Genomic DNA, 13,541 nt, shown 5'->3' with positions numbered 1-13,541 from the left:
GGAGAGGCCATGGAAAAAGACTTTCGGACTGCCTCGAAGAGATTCTGGCAAACCGTCAGGCGTCTCAGGAGGGGAAAGCGGTGCTCTACCTGCACTGTGTATAGTGCTGGCGGAGCGCTGCTGACGTCGACTGAGAAAATTGTCAGGCGGTGGAAGGAATACTTCGAGGACCTCCTTAATCCCACTGACACGTCTTCCGAGGAGGAAGCAGAGTCTGGGGATGAGGGGAATGACCCGCCAATTTCCGGGGGCGAGGTCACTGAGGCAGTTAAACAACTCCTTGGTGGCAGAGCCCCTGGTGTTGATGAGGTCCGCCCCGAGTTCCTGAAGGCTCTGGACGTTGTAGGGCTGTCCTGGTTGACACGCCTCTGCAATGTTGCGTGGAGATCAGGGGCAGTACCTGTGGACTGGCAGACCGGGGTGGTGGTCCCCATCTTTAAGAAGGGGACCGGAGGGTGTGTTCCAACTACAGGGGGATCACACTCCTCAGCCTCCCTGGGAAAGTCTATGCCAGGGTGCTGGAAAGGAGAGTTCGTCCGCTAGTCGAACCTCGGATACAGGAGGAACAATGCGGTTTTCGTCCTGGTCGCGGAACACTGGACCAGCTCTTTATCCTCTCGAGGATACTTGAGGGTGCATGGGAGTTTGCCCAACCAGTCTACATGTGTTTTGTGGACTTGGAGAAGGCATTCGACCGTGTCCCTCGGGGTGTCCTGTGGGAGGTGTTGCGGGAGTATGGGGTGTCTGGCCCATTGCTACGGGCCATTCGATCCCTATACAACCGTTGCAAGAGCTTGGTTCGCATTGCCGGCAATAAGTCGGACTCGTTCCCGGTGGGTGATGGGCTCCGCCAGGGCTGCCCTTTGTCTCCGGTTCTGTTCATAATTTTTATGGACAGGATTTCTAGGCGCAGCCAAGTGGCGGAGGGCTTTCGCTTTGGTGGCCTCAGAATCTCATCTCTGATTTTTGCGGATGATGTGGTTCTGTTGGCTTCATCGGGTGAGGGCCTCCAGCTCGCACTGGAACGGTTCGCAGCCGAGTGTGAAGCAGCGGGAATGAGGATCAGCACCTCCAAATCTGAGGCCATGGTTCTCAGCCGGAAAAGGGTGGAGTGCCCACTCCGGGTCGGGGATGAGTTCCTGCCCCAAGTGGAGGAGTTCAAGTATCTCGGGGTCTTGTTCGCGAGTGATGGGAGAAGGGAGCCGGAGATCGACAGACGGATTGGGGCTGCAGCTGCAGTAATGCGGACGCTGCACCGGTCCGTCGTGGTGAAGAGGGAGCTGAGTGTAAAAGCGAAGCTCTCAATTTACCGAAGCTGGAGGAGGTGGCTGGGGAGAGGGAGGTCTGGACCTCTTTGCTTAGGCTGCTACCCCCGCGACCCGACCTCGGATAAGCGGATGAAGATGGATGGATGGATGGATCAAACGAGCCAATGTGCTGTTTATCATCTTCCATATTGAGTTGACTGGTTCTGCTGGCCGTTACTACCAGATCAACTGCCCATTTGCGCATGTGCCAAGATAAAAAATGTAATCAGATTAGTCATGATGATGGATTAAGCTGCGTTAACGTGTTAATTTTGACAGCCCTAATATATATGGATATATATGTCTCTTAACATAAGATTTGATTAGTAGTAGAAGCACTTTTAAAGATTTTTTTTTACCATTTTCTCCTCTCTCCCATAATCATGATCTTTTTGCTTTTTCTTTCAATCCAGGTAAGGAGTCCCTGGTTTGTTGACAGTCCCCAAGGTGCTGGTGTCCCACACTTGGTGAAAGAGCAGAACAGGCTGGTTTCAAGTAGCATGTCTGGTGGAGAGATGATACCCCTATCTGCTGCCTTTACAAGGGGCTCTAAGGCTAGAGCAAGTCTACCTGTAGGCCGATCAAGTGGTCAGACAAGAAGTTGGCCGTTAGGTATGTAGACACATCTAAATAAATCTGTTCAATAACACTGTATGAAATAGTTTACTTCTTAACTGATTTGGACAACACATATGAATATCCTGCAGAAGCTGTATGGAAAATATGGTCATGAAAATGCTGTCAGGATCCAATTTATGATAAAATACCACATTCCCAGATCACTTCCATCTCTCTTTAAAACATTTACTTTTAGAAGACATAATGATACAATAAACACACACACACACACACACACACACACACACACACACACACACACACACACACACACACACACATTAAAAAAAACATAGCATAGAAAATAAATGGATGGTTTTTTGCGCTAGTAAAGTTGTGGAGTTGCATTTTGTATTTTGTCTCACATCAATTATATCATCAGTTATATCACATATCGCATAAATATTTTTGGCCATATTGCCCTGCTCTACTGTGGAGTACCTCAGGGTTTTCTACTGGGGCCCATTCTTTTCTCTTTATATTTGCTTCCCCGTGGGGTCCATTTATAAAAAGCATAATGTCCTTTCATTGCTTTGCAGATGACCTCCAGATATACAGTTAGGACCAAAAATATTTGAACAGAGACAATTTTTTTCTGATTTTATACAATACAGTACAACTTTATTTATATAGCACATTTAAAAAACCAGCGGTACACCAAAGTGCTTTACAATCGAAACAGGAAAATAAAGACATGGTTAAATAAAAGACTATTAACAAAGTACCACATATGTCAGCAGGTTGAGTGCACTAATTATACAGGAATAAAGTTACCAAGAGCAGATATTGCTAAAAGATAAAGTATATAGATAAAAAAATTGAGCCAAATATAAAATAGGGACACTAACTACGGTAGATGGAAAAGCTAGGTTAAATAAATGAGTTTTTAAACTGGATTTAAAAGATAAAATGGAGTCTGATGCACAGATGGCAATGGGAAGGTCGTTCCACAGGTTAGGTGCAACCAGGGCAAAAGCACGGTCACCCCTAGATTTAAGTCTAGATCTAGGCTGAGCCAGGAGTAATTTGGCTGAAGACCTGAGGGCTCGCCCAGGGACATGTGGACTATGGAGATCGACCAGATAGCTAGGGGCTAAATTATTTATAATTTTAAAGGTGAGCAACAATATTTTAAATTCAATATGATATTTTATGGGTAACCAATACAAATCAGCAAGAACAGGGGTGACAGAGGCATGCTTTCTAGTACCAGTCAGGAGGCGAGCTGCAGCATTCTGGACAAGCTGAAGTCTGTGAAGGAGAGCAGAGTGAAGACCAAAGTAGAGAGAATAACAATAATCCAATCTAAAAGTTATAAAAGCATGAATGAGTTTTCAAGATCTTTATGAGGGACATAGCGCTTAGCCTTAGCAATAAGGCGCAGTTGGTAAAAGCTAGATTTGATTACTGAGGACACTTGTTTGTTAAATTTAAAAGAGCTATCCAGCAGGACACCTAGGTCACTAACCGAGTCAGAGAGAGAAGTGGCAAAGGAACCAAAGGTATCAGCTAATATGTCCCAGGGGGTATGGTTGCCAAACACTACAATTGCCGTTTTCTTTTCATTCAGGATAAGGGAATTGCCCAAAAGCAATTCTCTGACTTCTCTCATGCACTTGAGAAAGCAGTGCAACGATGGAGCAAATGTTATATTTTTCAAAGATTAAGTCTAGAGGGGCATGTATAATGAGAATAACATTGGGCCAAGCACAGAGCCTTGAGGAACACCACAGCATAAGGATGCAGTGGTGTGCATGGCTCTGTACATTACCACAATAAACTTTAAATGAAACAACTCAGACGGAGCTTTTATTCTGTGGGTTGAAAAAGATGTCATAAAAATGTGAGGAACTAAAGTATTTTTAACACAGTCCCTTCATTTCAAGGGCTCAAATGTAATTGGACAATTAAATAACTGAAAATAAAATGTTCATTTCTAATACTTGGTTGAAAATCCTTTGCTGGCAATGACAGCCTTAAGTCTTGAACTCATGGACATCACTAGGTGTCCTCCTGACTCTCCCAGGCCTCTACTGCAGCAGCTTTCAGTTGATAATTTGATAATGTCATAATGAAGGGATTGCCAACACCTGCCCATGAAATAGCCTTTAAGTAAATTTTCCAATTGGTCCCTCACTGTAACGCAGTTCACCTTTTGCGGCCTTGCAAAATTAGTTTCCTAAAATTTTGCATTCCTTTTTTCTTTTTTGTTTTCTTTTTTGTTTTTTTGTTTTTTACAGCGCATTGTGTTCTGCGTCCTGATTGGCTATAGACCACTGTCAATCAATGGTTGCTCTATTCCCATGTTTTGGACCTGAAAACAGGGTTTGATGTTTGGTTTGATTCTATAATACTGGACTTATTTTTCTACGAAGGTTTGAACTTTGAGGCTGTTTAAACTAGAGAGAAAATGTTCATGCTTGTCTGAGAAGTATGTAGTGAGGGGTTTTAAACCCTTAAAACATCTATAATAATTGTTAAAAATAAAGCTGACTAGTTCGCGGATTTCACCTATCGCAGGTTACTTTTAGAATGTAACTCCCGCGATTAATGAGGGGCCACTGTACTTTGGTCCCTTTAAAAAGAGGGTGGAACATGTTAAGCAGCTGAAACTCCTAAACTCTTCATCCAATTTGAGTGTAGACTTAAATGAAAGCTGAGAGTGTAAACATATCCATGCCCATTATATAACTATAATTGGAATATGTTTCAGTAAACAGAAAAAAAACAAAACTTGTGTCAATGTCCAAATACATTTGAACACAGTTAGTGTCCAAATACATTTGGACACTAACTGTGTTCAAATGTATTTGGACACTGTGTTCAAATACATTTGTATTTGCGTATACAAACCAACAGCCATATTTCTAACCAGGCACTAGTGAACTGTCCCAGAGATGTACAGTCGTGAGGAAATAAACTTTTGGGCAACCCAGTCTGTTACATGGGTATGACAGCGCTATTGGTCCTTTAGTGTCTTACTGTCATCTGGTTGCAAGGCACCTTGGTGTGACTTTCAACAGTGCTTTAAAATTTGATAAACAGATCAGCTCAGCTGTTAAGACAAGTTTCTTTTAACTAAGGCTCCTCAGTAAAGTGAAGGCCTGCCTCGCTTTTATTACCTGTCATCTTAATTACTGTAACTCTTTATATGTTGGCTCTGATCAGTTCTTACTTCAGTGTTCAAAATGCAGATGTTTGCCTTTTGACAGGAAAGAAAAGGTGTGATCACATTACACCTATACTGGCATCCTAACACTGGCTTCAAGTCCGTTTCCGTATCCAGTTTAAAATGTTATTACTTGTTTTTAAGAGTCTCAATGGTTTGGCGCCACGTTACTTAACAGAACTTTTGAAACTCTATGTAGGGTAATTTCCAATAAACAAAGTTTAAAAAAGGAGTCTTGTGTTCCTGGTTTCCAAAAGAAATGCTTCCAGTTGCATTATGATTTGAAGACTGTTTATGTATTACAAACTGAAGATGTAACAATGAACTCCTTCCTAAATAAGCATGAAAGTTCCAAAAAATAAGCAGTTATCCAGAACTACCTGTGCACACGGTCAGAAAACCGTGAGACTCCTAACCTCGCTGTCCATGCTCCGCCCCTTCCCCCTCACACAGGGTTTCATGCTGCTATTGCACTAGGGAGAAATGAATAAATCAGGAAGGGGAGAGGATTAGTAAGTGGGAAGTGAGGGCAGCTATGAAGAGGATGAAAAATGGAAAGGCAGATGTTTCAGATGATATACCTGTGGAAGTCAGGATATGTATTAATTCTTTAACCAGACTGTTTAACACAGTGTTGTAGAGTGGGGGAAAGAGTGTACTGCTTTTCAAGAACAAGTTTGATACTATGGTTCTGAACAAGGGTGAAAAACTTTACATCCAATTTTCTTCCTAACACAAATAAAGGCATTTGTGTCCCCCACTGGAATCAAACCAGCAACCTTTTGCTTGCTAATCAAGCGTGTCAAGCATTACACAGTTGGAGGCATTAGAGTTGTAGCTGCAGAAATCCCTTTAAAAGAAGTTTCATTTTATCAAGTTACCAACTGAATTAACATTAATCCTGGCAGCTAATTTGACTGCTGAGGTTTCTCCTAGTAGCATTTCTGTTAGATGGACAGTGTTGCAGTGGTTAGCTCAGTCATCTCACAGCTAAAAAGCCTGTAGGTCTGAACCTTCCTCAGGTTTTGTGGAGTTTGCATGTTATCTATGTTCCTGATACTTTGATGTTTCTCCCTGTTTGAAAACTGTATGTTACATATCAGGTTAATTGCTGATTACAATCAGACGTAACTAAGTATGTGTCACGGCTGGGGCAGCAGTCGTATGGTGTTACGAGAAAAGGACCCAAAATGCACGAACTGGCTGGGGTGCGAGTAAGTGTTTATTTACAGTGACGGCGAAGTACAAAAACAGGAAATAAGGAACAGGGAGCTACTAAAGCCTAGACTGGGAAAAACTAATAAACAACCCTGAAAACATAAGGACACAGGATGATACACGGAGATGACACGGAGGAAGCAGGGCAGAGAGACGCAGAGAAACACTGAATAACACAGACGAACCGACAAGGATCACAGGCAGGCACACACTGTAAAAACACACAAGGTAATTAGGGAATGACACACCAGAGGGGAACACAGCTGAACCTAATAGACACAACGAGACACAGACCTTCAAAGTAAAACAGGAAATTCACAAACTGTTCTACAACACTAACTCAGGGACACGAACAGAGCACAGGAGGGAGCACACTAAAACACTAAACACAAGAACCAAACCCTAAGAATTAATACAAAACATAAGATGATACCAAAATGAAACACAAAACGCTGGGTCATGTGGACCATGACAGTATGCATATGAGACAAATTGAGTGCATAGGATAGCTCGTGAATTACTGGGATTTAAATAATCTCTCAGCATGAATCTATTCATACTTCACACTTCACCTGCAAGCTCTTGTGTTGGAGCTTGAAGGTTTAGTTTATAAGCTGTCTGCTTCATAAGCCATTGAGAAGCAAGCACCTGTACCCTATTTAATTTAAAGATTTTGTTGTGGATTAGCATTCTTATGTTGTATATGGCTAAATATATTAAAATAAACATCAAAAATATTTATTTTAGCTGCCACTCATCAGTTTGCGTATTAAGATTTGAAGATGTTTCTTTGTACGGTTCTGACACAGACTGATGGCCCCTCTTCCTGCCTGTTTGTGTTGTTTCAGGTGTGCTGTTCCTGCAGTATGGGGAGGAAACAAAGCAAGTCTGGGTGCCCACAGAAATCAGCAATCAGGATGCTCTTCGGGCTTTGTTTGTTACCGCTTTCCCTCAACAGCTCACCATGAAGATGCTGCAGTCTCCAAACATGGCCATCTACATCAAAGATACCACCCGCAATGTTTACTATGACCTGGAGGATATTAGGTGAGGGTGGTAAAGAGAATGATATACACAATTACATAGTTGTGCTCATAAGTTTACATACCCTGTCAGAATTTGTGACTTTTTTGGGCCATTTTTTTGTTTTAGAGAATATGAATGCTAATGGAAAAACTTTTTACTCGCTCGTGGTTAGGGGTTGGGTGAAACCATCTATATAAAAATGTATTTATAATCACAACACAAACAATCAGGGGTGTTAAACTAATTTTACATCATGTACACATGCAGCCCACTTTGATCTTAAGCAGGCAGCACCAGTGACACTCCCCTTTCTGTCAGTGTAAAAAACATTACATATTTAACTGGGTTTGTTTTTATATGATAAAGTGAGAAATGTGTCTGTTAGACTCTTTGGAGTTAGGTTGTTTAAAAAACAAATCAATTCTATAGTAGATAGTGAAAAACAGAAATCTTTCCTATTTTTACAAAGTTAGAGTGGTTTTGTTAGAGACATATTAAGCGTTTTGCAATTTGGAATAGTTTGTGAGAGCTGAAATTTCTTTTGTACTGAATTACACGTTTTTCTCCTCTTTGCAATCTTCTCTGAAGAGTGGCAACATGGGAGCTTCAAAACAACTCTCAAATGACCTGAAAACAAAGATTGTTCAACATCATGGTTCAGGGGAAGGATACAAAAAGCTATCTCAGAGATTTCAGCTGTCAGTTTCCACTGTGAGGAACATAGTGAGGATGTTGAAGACCACAGGCACAGTTCAAGTTAAGACCCGAAGTGGCAGGTCAAGAAAAATCTTAGATAAGCAGAGATGGTGAGAATGGTCATAGTCAAGCCACCAACCAGCTCCAAAGACCTACAACATAATCTTGCTGCAGATAGTGTCACTGTGCATCGTTCAACTATTCAGCGCACTTTGCACAAGGAAATGCTGTATGGGAAAGTGATGCAGAAGATCAGTGACAGAATCAAGAATTAGAAAAAGTTGCATTTCCTGCAAAAATGCAGTGTGAATGCCGTGTAGTGGAATCTGCTGAAAAAAGCTGAAGAAGCAGAATTATCTGCTGAAAAAAGCTGAAGAAGCAGAATTATCTGCTGAACAGATGTGTAGAAGCTGAACTGCTTGCTGAAGATGGCTATATTTGAAAGGGTACACTGCAGAGTGTCAAGAAAGTAGTGTGCATGCAAGCAGGGAAGATGTGCGGCAACCGCCACAGGTAGGATTCGAACCTTCATCACTGGGTCTCTCGGCAGCTGCTCATCCCACTGAGCCAAACCAGTTCCAGTCCCAAAACAAAGATATGATGAGAGAAAAAATGTGCACTGCACAGAAGAAGCTGAATTGTGCTGAAAAGAAGTGAAGAAAATGAAATTTGTGCTGAAAAGAGGTGAAGGAACTGAAAACAGCTGAAAGGGGTGAAGAAGGTAGAATTTGTGTTGAAAAGAGTTAAAAAACTTGAACTGTTTAATGAAAAAAATGTTGCCATAAGCGGGATTCTAACCCTGGCCTCCCGCTCTGAAAATGGCTGCTTATCTCACTGAGCTAAAACATGGCTCAGTCCAGCAAGCTAAACTGGTGATCACACTGAAAATGTGGTCTCTTTCATCAAATGGGCCAAAAAGTGGCATAAAAAGCTTAATATCTCAAAAAGTAGAAAAGTTGTGAGCACCAAAGGACATAGCTGGCATTAGCAGAAATAGCAGAACAGTTTAAATATTTGAATGGTAGCAATCGGCTGAAAACTGAGGGAGTAGTTAAGCGGCAAAGAAACGGAGCAACTAGAATAAGGTAGAAGAATAAAGTTTAAAGAGAAACAGGAACACAATGCCTCACCACATTCACACAATCAGTGAAGTTGAAGTTGCGCCAGGGCCGGATTTTTCAACAAGATAATGAACCTCAACACTGCTCAAACTCTACTAAGGCATTCATGCAGAGGAACAAGTACAACATTCTGAAATGGCCATCTCAGTCCCAACACCTGAATATTATTGAAAATTTATGGTGTGACTTAAAGCGGCTGTCCATGCTTGGAAACCATCAAACCTGACTGAACTGGAGATGTTTTGTAAAGAAGAATGGTCCAAAATACCTTCAACCAGAATCCAGACTCTCATTGGAAGCCATAGGAAGCATTTAGAGGCTGTTATTTCTGTAAAAGGAGGATCTGGGTACACGGTCGGCCCCCTGATCCGACTCCTCCTTGCTGCTGGTCCATGGGCCGGGACACAGATGGTCATGGCCAGTCCCCACTTACCGTCCGCAGAGGGATGGAATAGGCTAGGCCAGACGGCTCCCCGGGCTAGGTTGGGCGATGGGAGTATGTGGCGGGGTGTGGCTTGCAGGGAGGCTGAGACACACTGGAGCTCCATCAGCCAATTACGTCTCCCCTATTAAAGAATGTACTAGGACATGCGTTGTTGTTTTGTGTGTGGCTAGCAGCTGAAAAGCTGCGGCCGAGTGTTAGAGAAAAGAGCAACCAAATAATGAAGTGTCGAAACTGCAACTATGTGGTCCATCATTCATGTCACACAGGCCATTATTCTTTAAGTGCTTCCTATTATGTATCTTGAAATCCACTTTTTTTCCCCGGAGAGTCCCGTATGTCAACTGAAGTTATTTGTGGGTTTTCTTCTTGCATCCCGAACAAGTTTTGTGGCAGTTTTGGCTGAAATGTTTGTCTCCGTTACAAATGAATTTTCACACTTCTTTGTTTGAACACTGCTGATTGATGCTGTCAATTGCCTGGATATCATTTTTCCTGTTTCATAAAGTTCAACTATCGTCTCCCACAGATCCTTTGATCATTCTTTTGCTTTCCCTGTAGCTCAGAATCCAACATCAGTGCAGCACTGGGGGTTTGTCAGGAGCCCAGAAACTCACTGACGTTTTATACACACAACTAATTACAAGGAAACAGATCACGGACTGGTCACCGTTATTATTAAAACTTTCATGGTATATAAACATTGATCATGGTCATTTTGGTAGTTTCTGTTGTCATTATGATTTAAAAAGGGTATGTTTGATAATAAATGGTTTCTCCCACCCACTAATCATGATTGAAATCAAAGTTTTGTATTATCAATCATATTCTCTGGAAAATGGCCCAAAAATGACAAATTCTGCCACGGTATGTAAACTTACCAGCACAACTGTTTATAAACAAATCACAATCCCCTCCGTCCTTTTTACTCATTAACAAATTCAGATTATCTGTCATTGTGTTTTGTTATATTGCTCTTACATTTACTAAAGATGAAAAATTTTGAAAATATTTTGGTGTCAATTGTAAAGGAAACATTTTTTTCACTTTTGCCATCTTTAATTGATACATAGTTTTCCTTAAGCTTGTTTTTAGCACTAAACCTTACATACTCAGTCTGGCAGCTACACTTTTTGCTTCTTGTCAAATTCAAAAGGATTAAGAACCCTGAGGTTAAAAGGCTTCATCATTCAAAAAAGCATACACTTCATGTCGTGCTCTAAATGGTTTGTATCCTCCATCCCCTGCTGTACCTAGAGATAATGGCACTCTCAATATCATCTCCTTTCAGTTACAGAGCCTCCCACCTTCTACAAAACGACTTCTCAGCGTTTTAGGTTTAGGCAGCAAAAGGAAATCAATTTGCCTCATATATCAACAGTAACTGAATTGAAATAGACAGCAAAATGTTAACAATTGCATGCTGAACATCACAATGATAAACTAAATAAAACTGTTCTCACAAACAAAATTTAGACCACCCCTTTATTTTAAAGTACACGCTGCACAGCCATGAGACCTGTTTTGACCAAACAACATGTCTGATCCATTTAATTACTACTCAGTGATTTCAGCATACCACAACTTAAGCTAAATATTTAATAATGCGTTTCACATGTGTCAAAACTGATTCAGTATACCTTTTGTAGAAGTTGTTGCACACATTGATTTGTCACATCATGCAAATCTGTTGCTTCTAGACACATCACCCCCAACTCCTTCTTGAAGGCGTATCATAAAGACCCTGAACATGTGTTCAAACATCATGCCAAGTCTGCCACTGTAGGAGGAAAGGTGAGTCAGTCAGCTTTTTTTGTTTTGTTTGTTTTTTTCAATTTAATGCATTGTGGTTTATTTTCTCCACAGAAAATGGTACATGCAAAAAGTCGTTAATATTTACAGTATATACAAGATCTTTAATCAAAGGGATAGCTAAACACACTACAAACAACATTTTCCCATTACATTTCAGCAGTACTAGAATTTTGAGCAAAGCTATTAACATCCATCTCTTTGATTTCAGGACACAGCACTGAAAGTGAATATAAAATGCAAAAATATTAACAGTAGTTATATGAGAGCCTGGACACTGAACCCGTGTCTGGTGTGGATCAGGCCAACTAAACATAAAGATCAGAAACTTCCAGTTAGGTTGTTAATCTGTCCATCAGAATAAAGGATTAGCAAAATGTATCCAAGTACGGGGCCCATTTACAGAGCTCTAACTGTTTAAAACCTGTGAACTTTGTTACACCCCAGCCCAGGGGAAACCGGTGCACAACACAAGGAAAATAAAAAGAAAAGAGAGAATGTCCTCACACTCCTGCTCTCAAGGAAAACAAACCAAAAACTGCCACAGAGTTACATAACCAGTCAGATTATTAAATTCCAAAAGGTAGCGTCAGGGTGAGCATGGCCAAAACAACAAACAAAACTCTCTAGAAATGAAGTGAAACTGGCTTACCTACACGGAGAAAACCCAAAAGAAAATGCAGGTCTCTTCTCTGCCTCCCTAACCAAAAACAGGAGAAAATAGCTTCTCAGCCCTACAGCTACCGAGTAAAAATACTTACAACTATTTACAACAAAACTATTCACAACACAGCAAAAGCTTCTCATTCCAGAGAACAGAGTCTCACACACAGCCACAGCTCATTGGGAGCAGGAAGCAGCCAGGGGCAGAAGGGTCCTCATTTACAGCCGGCCTCTCCCAGTGCTCCACCAATGGTCAGCCTCCACCTGGAACTCACAAAACATCAATAACATAGAACACAAACTACGCCACCCTCTGGCCCCTAGCCGGTTTGGAAAACTCAGAGTGAAAAACGATACGCAGGGTTGAGTAACCCCGAACTGTCCAACTCGGAATATTCGGTTTCAGAAAGGCTGATAACAATTAGTTCAGTCAACGCGGAGTTGCTTTAACCCCAAGTTAAGCGCGCGCACGAGGATTAGTGGAGCACAGATTAAGCGAGTCACCATGGAGACGGAGGGAAAGAAGGCGCGGTCAATGTATTTTACAGCGCTTGAGGCCGAAATTCTGATGGCAGCATATGCCGATAACATGCAAATTGTGCGGAAAAAAAGTAGCACAGGCTCAGCTGCAAAAGAAAGGGAGCATGCATGGCAAAACATAGCCGACAGAGTCAATGCGTGAGTGTTAATTTAATATATAAATAAGTTGTTATGAGTCAGTGTCATGGAGTCATGTTTTGTACTGTGTGGTTGTTGTCTGTCACACCAGGGCCCTGTTTCAGGAAGCCGGTTTAGTGCAAACTCTGAGTAAGTATACCCTGAGTTAACGAAAACTCTGGGTTTTCGGTTTCACAAAGCGAGTTTAGATTAATTCTGAGTGAGTTACTATGACGACACACTCCGTGAAGCTAACCTGCCCCCTAGCAGGTTTACTTCAACTAACCCTGACTTTCTCCGCCTCTTTGTCGGAAACCTGACTGTAGGAAGTGTCAGACATGGCGTGCCCTTCCTTGAAGAGCCAGTAGATGTTGAAGCCCAAATTCTCCGCAGAGCTCTCCGCCGGGAGAGAGTGATTAGAGCGCGTTTGGACATTTTATCATTTCCTGATGATTTTCTGTGTGAACGTTACCGTTTTTCAGCACAATCTATAATTTATTTGAATAACATCCTCAGGCCTAATATTGCTCATGTGACACATCGCGGACATGCTCTCAGTTCATTACATATTATTTGTATTGCACTTCGGTTTTTTGCAAACGGGAGCTTTCTGTATAATATTGGTGACGCTGAGCACGTTTCCAAGGCTACCGTCTGTCGGGCAGTCAGGAATGTTACAGTTGCACTGAAACGTCTCCTGTACTCGTTTGTGGTGTTCCCCGGTCATAGACCCACAAGATTTATCAAAGAGGGATGCCACAAAATTGCAGGTATCAGGATGACCAAAACTTAATTTATGATGTGGTGATACT

The 13,541-nt window shown here is 41.7% G+C and overlaps 1 protein-coding gene across 1 annotated transcript in view; it reads left to right on the top strand.

Annotated features, from left to right (window-relative positions):
* The window catches only part of LOC102293672 (sickle tail protein homolog), a gene marked incomplete in the record, with an annotated part of 115,846 nt that overhangs the window by 51,994 nt on the left and 50,311 nt on the right, over window positions 1-13,541 (top strand). The window contains 3 exon segments of the mRNA XM_042216064.1: window positions 1,721-1,919; window positions 7,161-7,359; window positions 11,298-11,391. Of these exon segments, the coding sequence (XP_042071998.1) occupies window positions 1,721-1,919; window positions 7,161-7,359; window positions 11,298-11,391 (492 nt within the window).

This window comes from Haplochromis burtoni, unplaced genomic scaffold (genome assembly GCF_018398535.1).
Source record: "Haplochromis burtoni strain Fernald_Lab_line unplaced genomic scaffold, NCSU_Asbu1 Contig_912, whole genome shotgun sequence".
Taxonomy (NCBI): domain Eukaryota; kingdom Metazoa; phylum Chordata; class Actinopteri; order Cichliformes; family Cichlidae; genus Haplochromis; species Haplochromis burtoni.
This window is presented reverse-complemented; position numbering and strand designations above follow the sequence as displayed.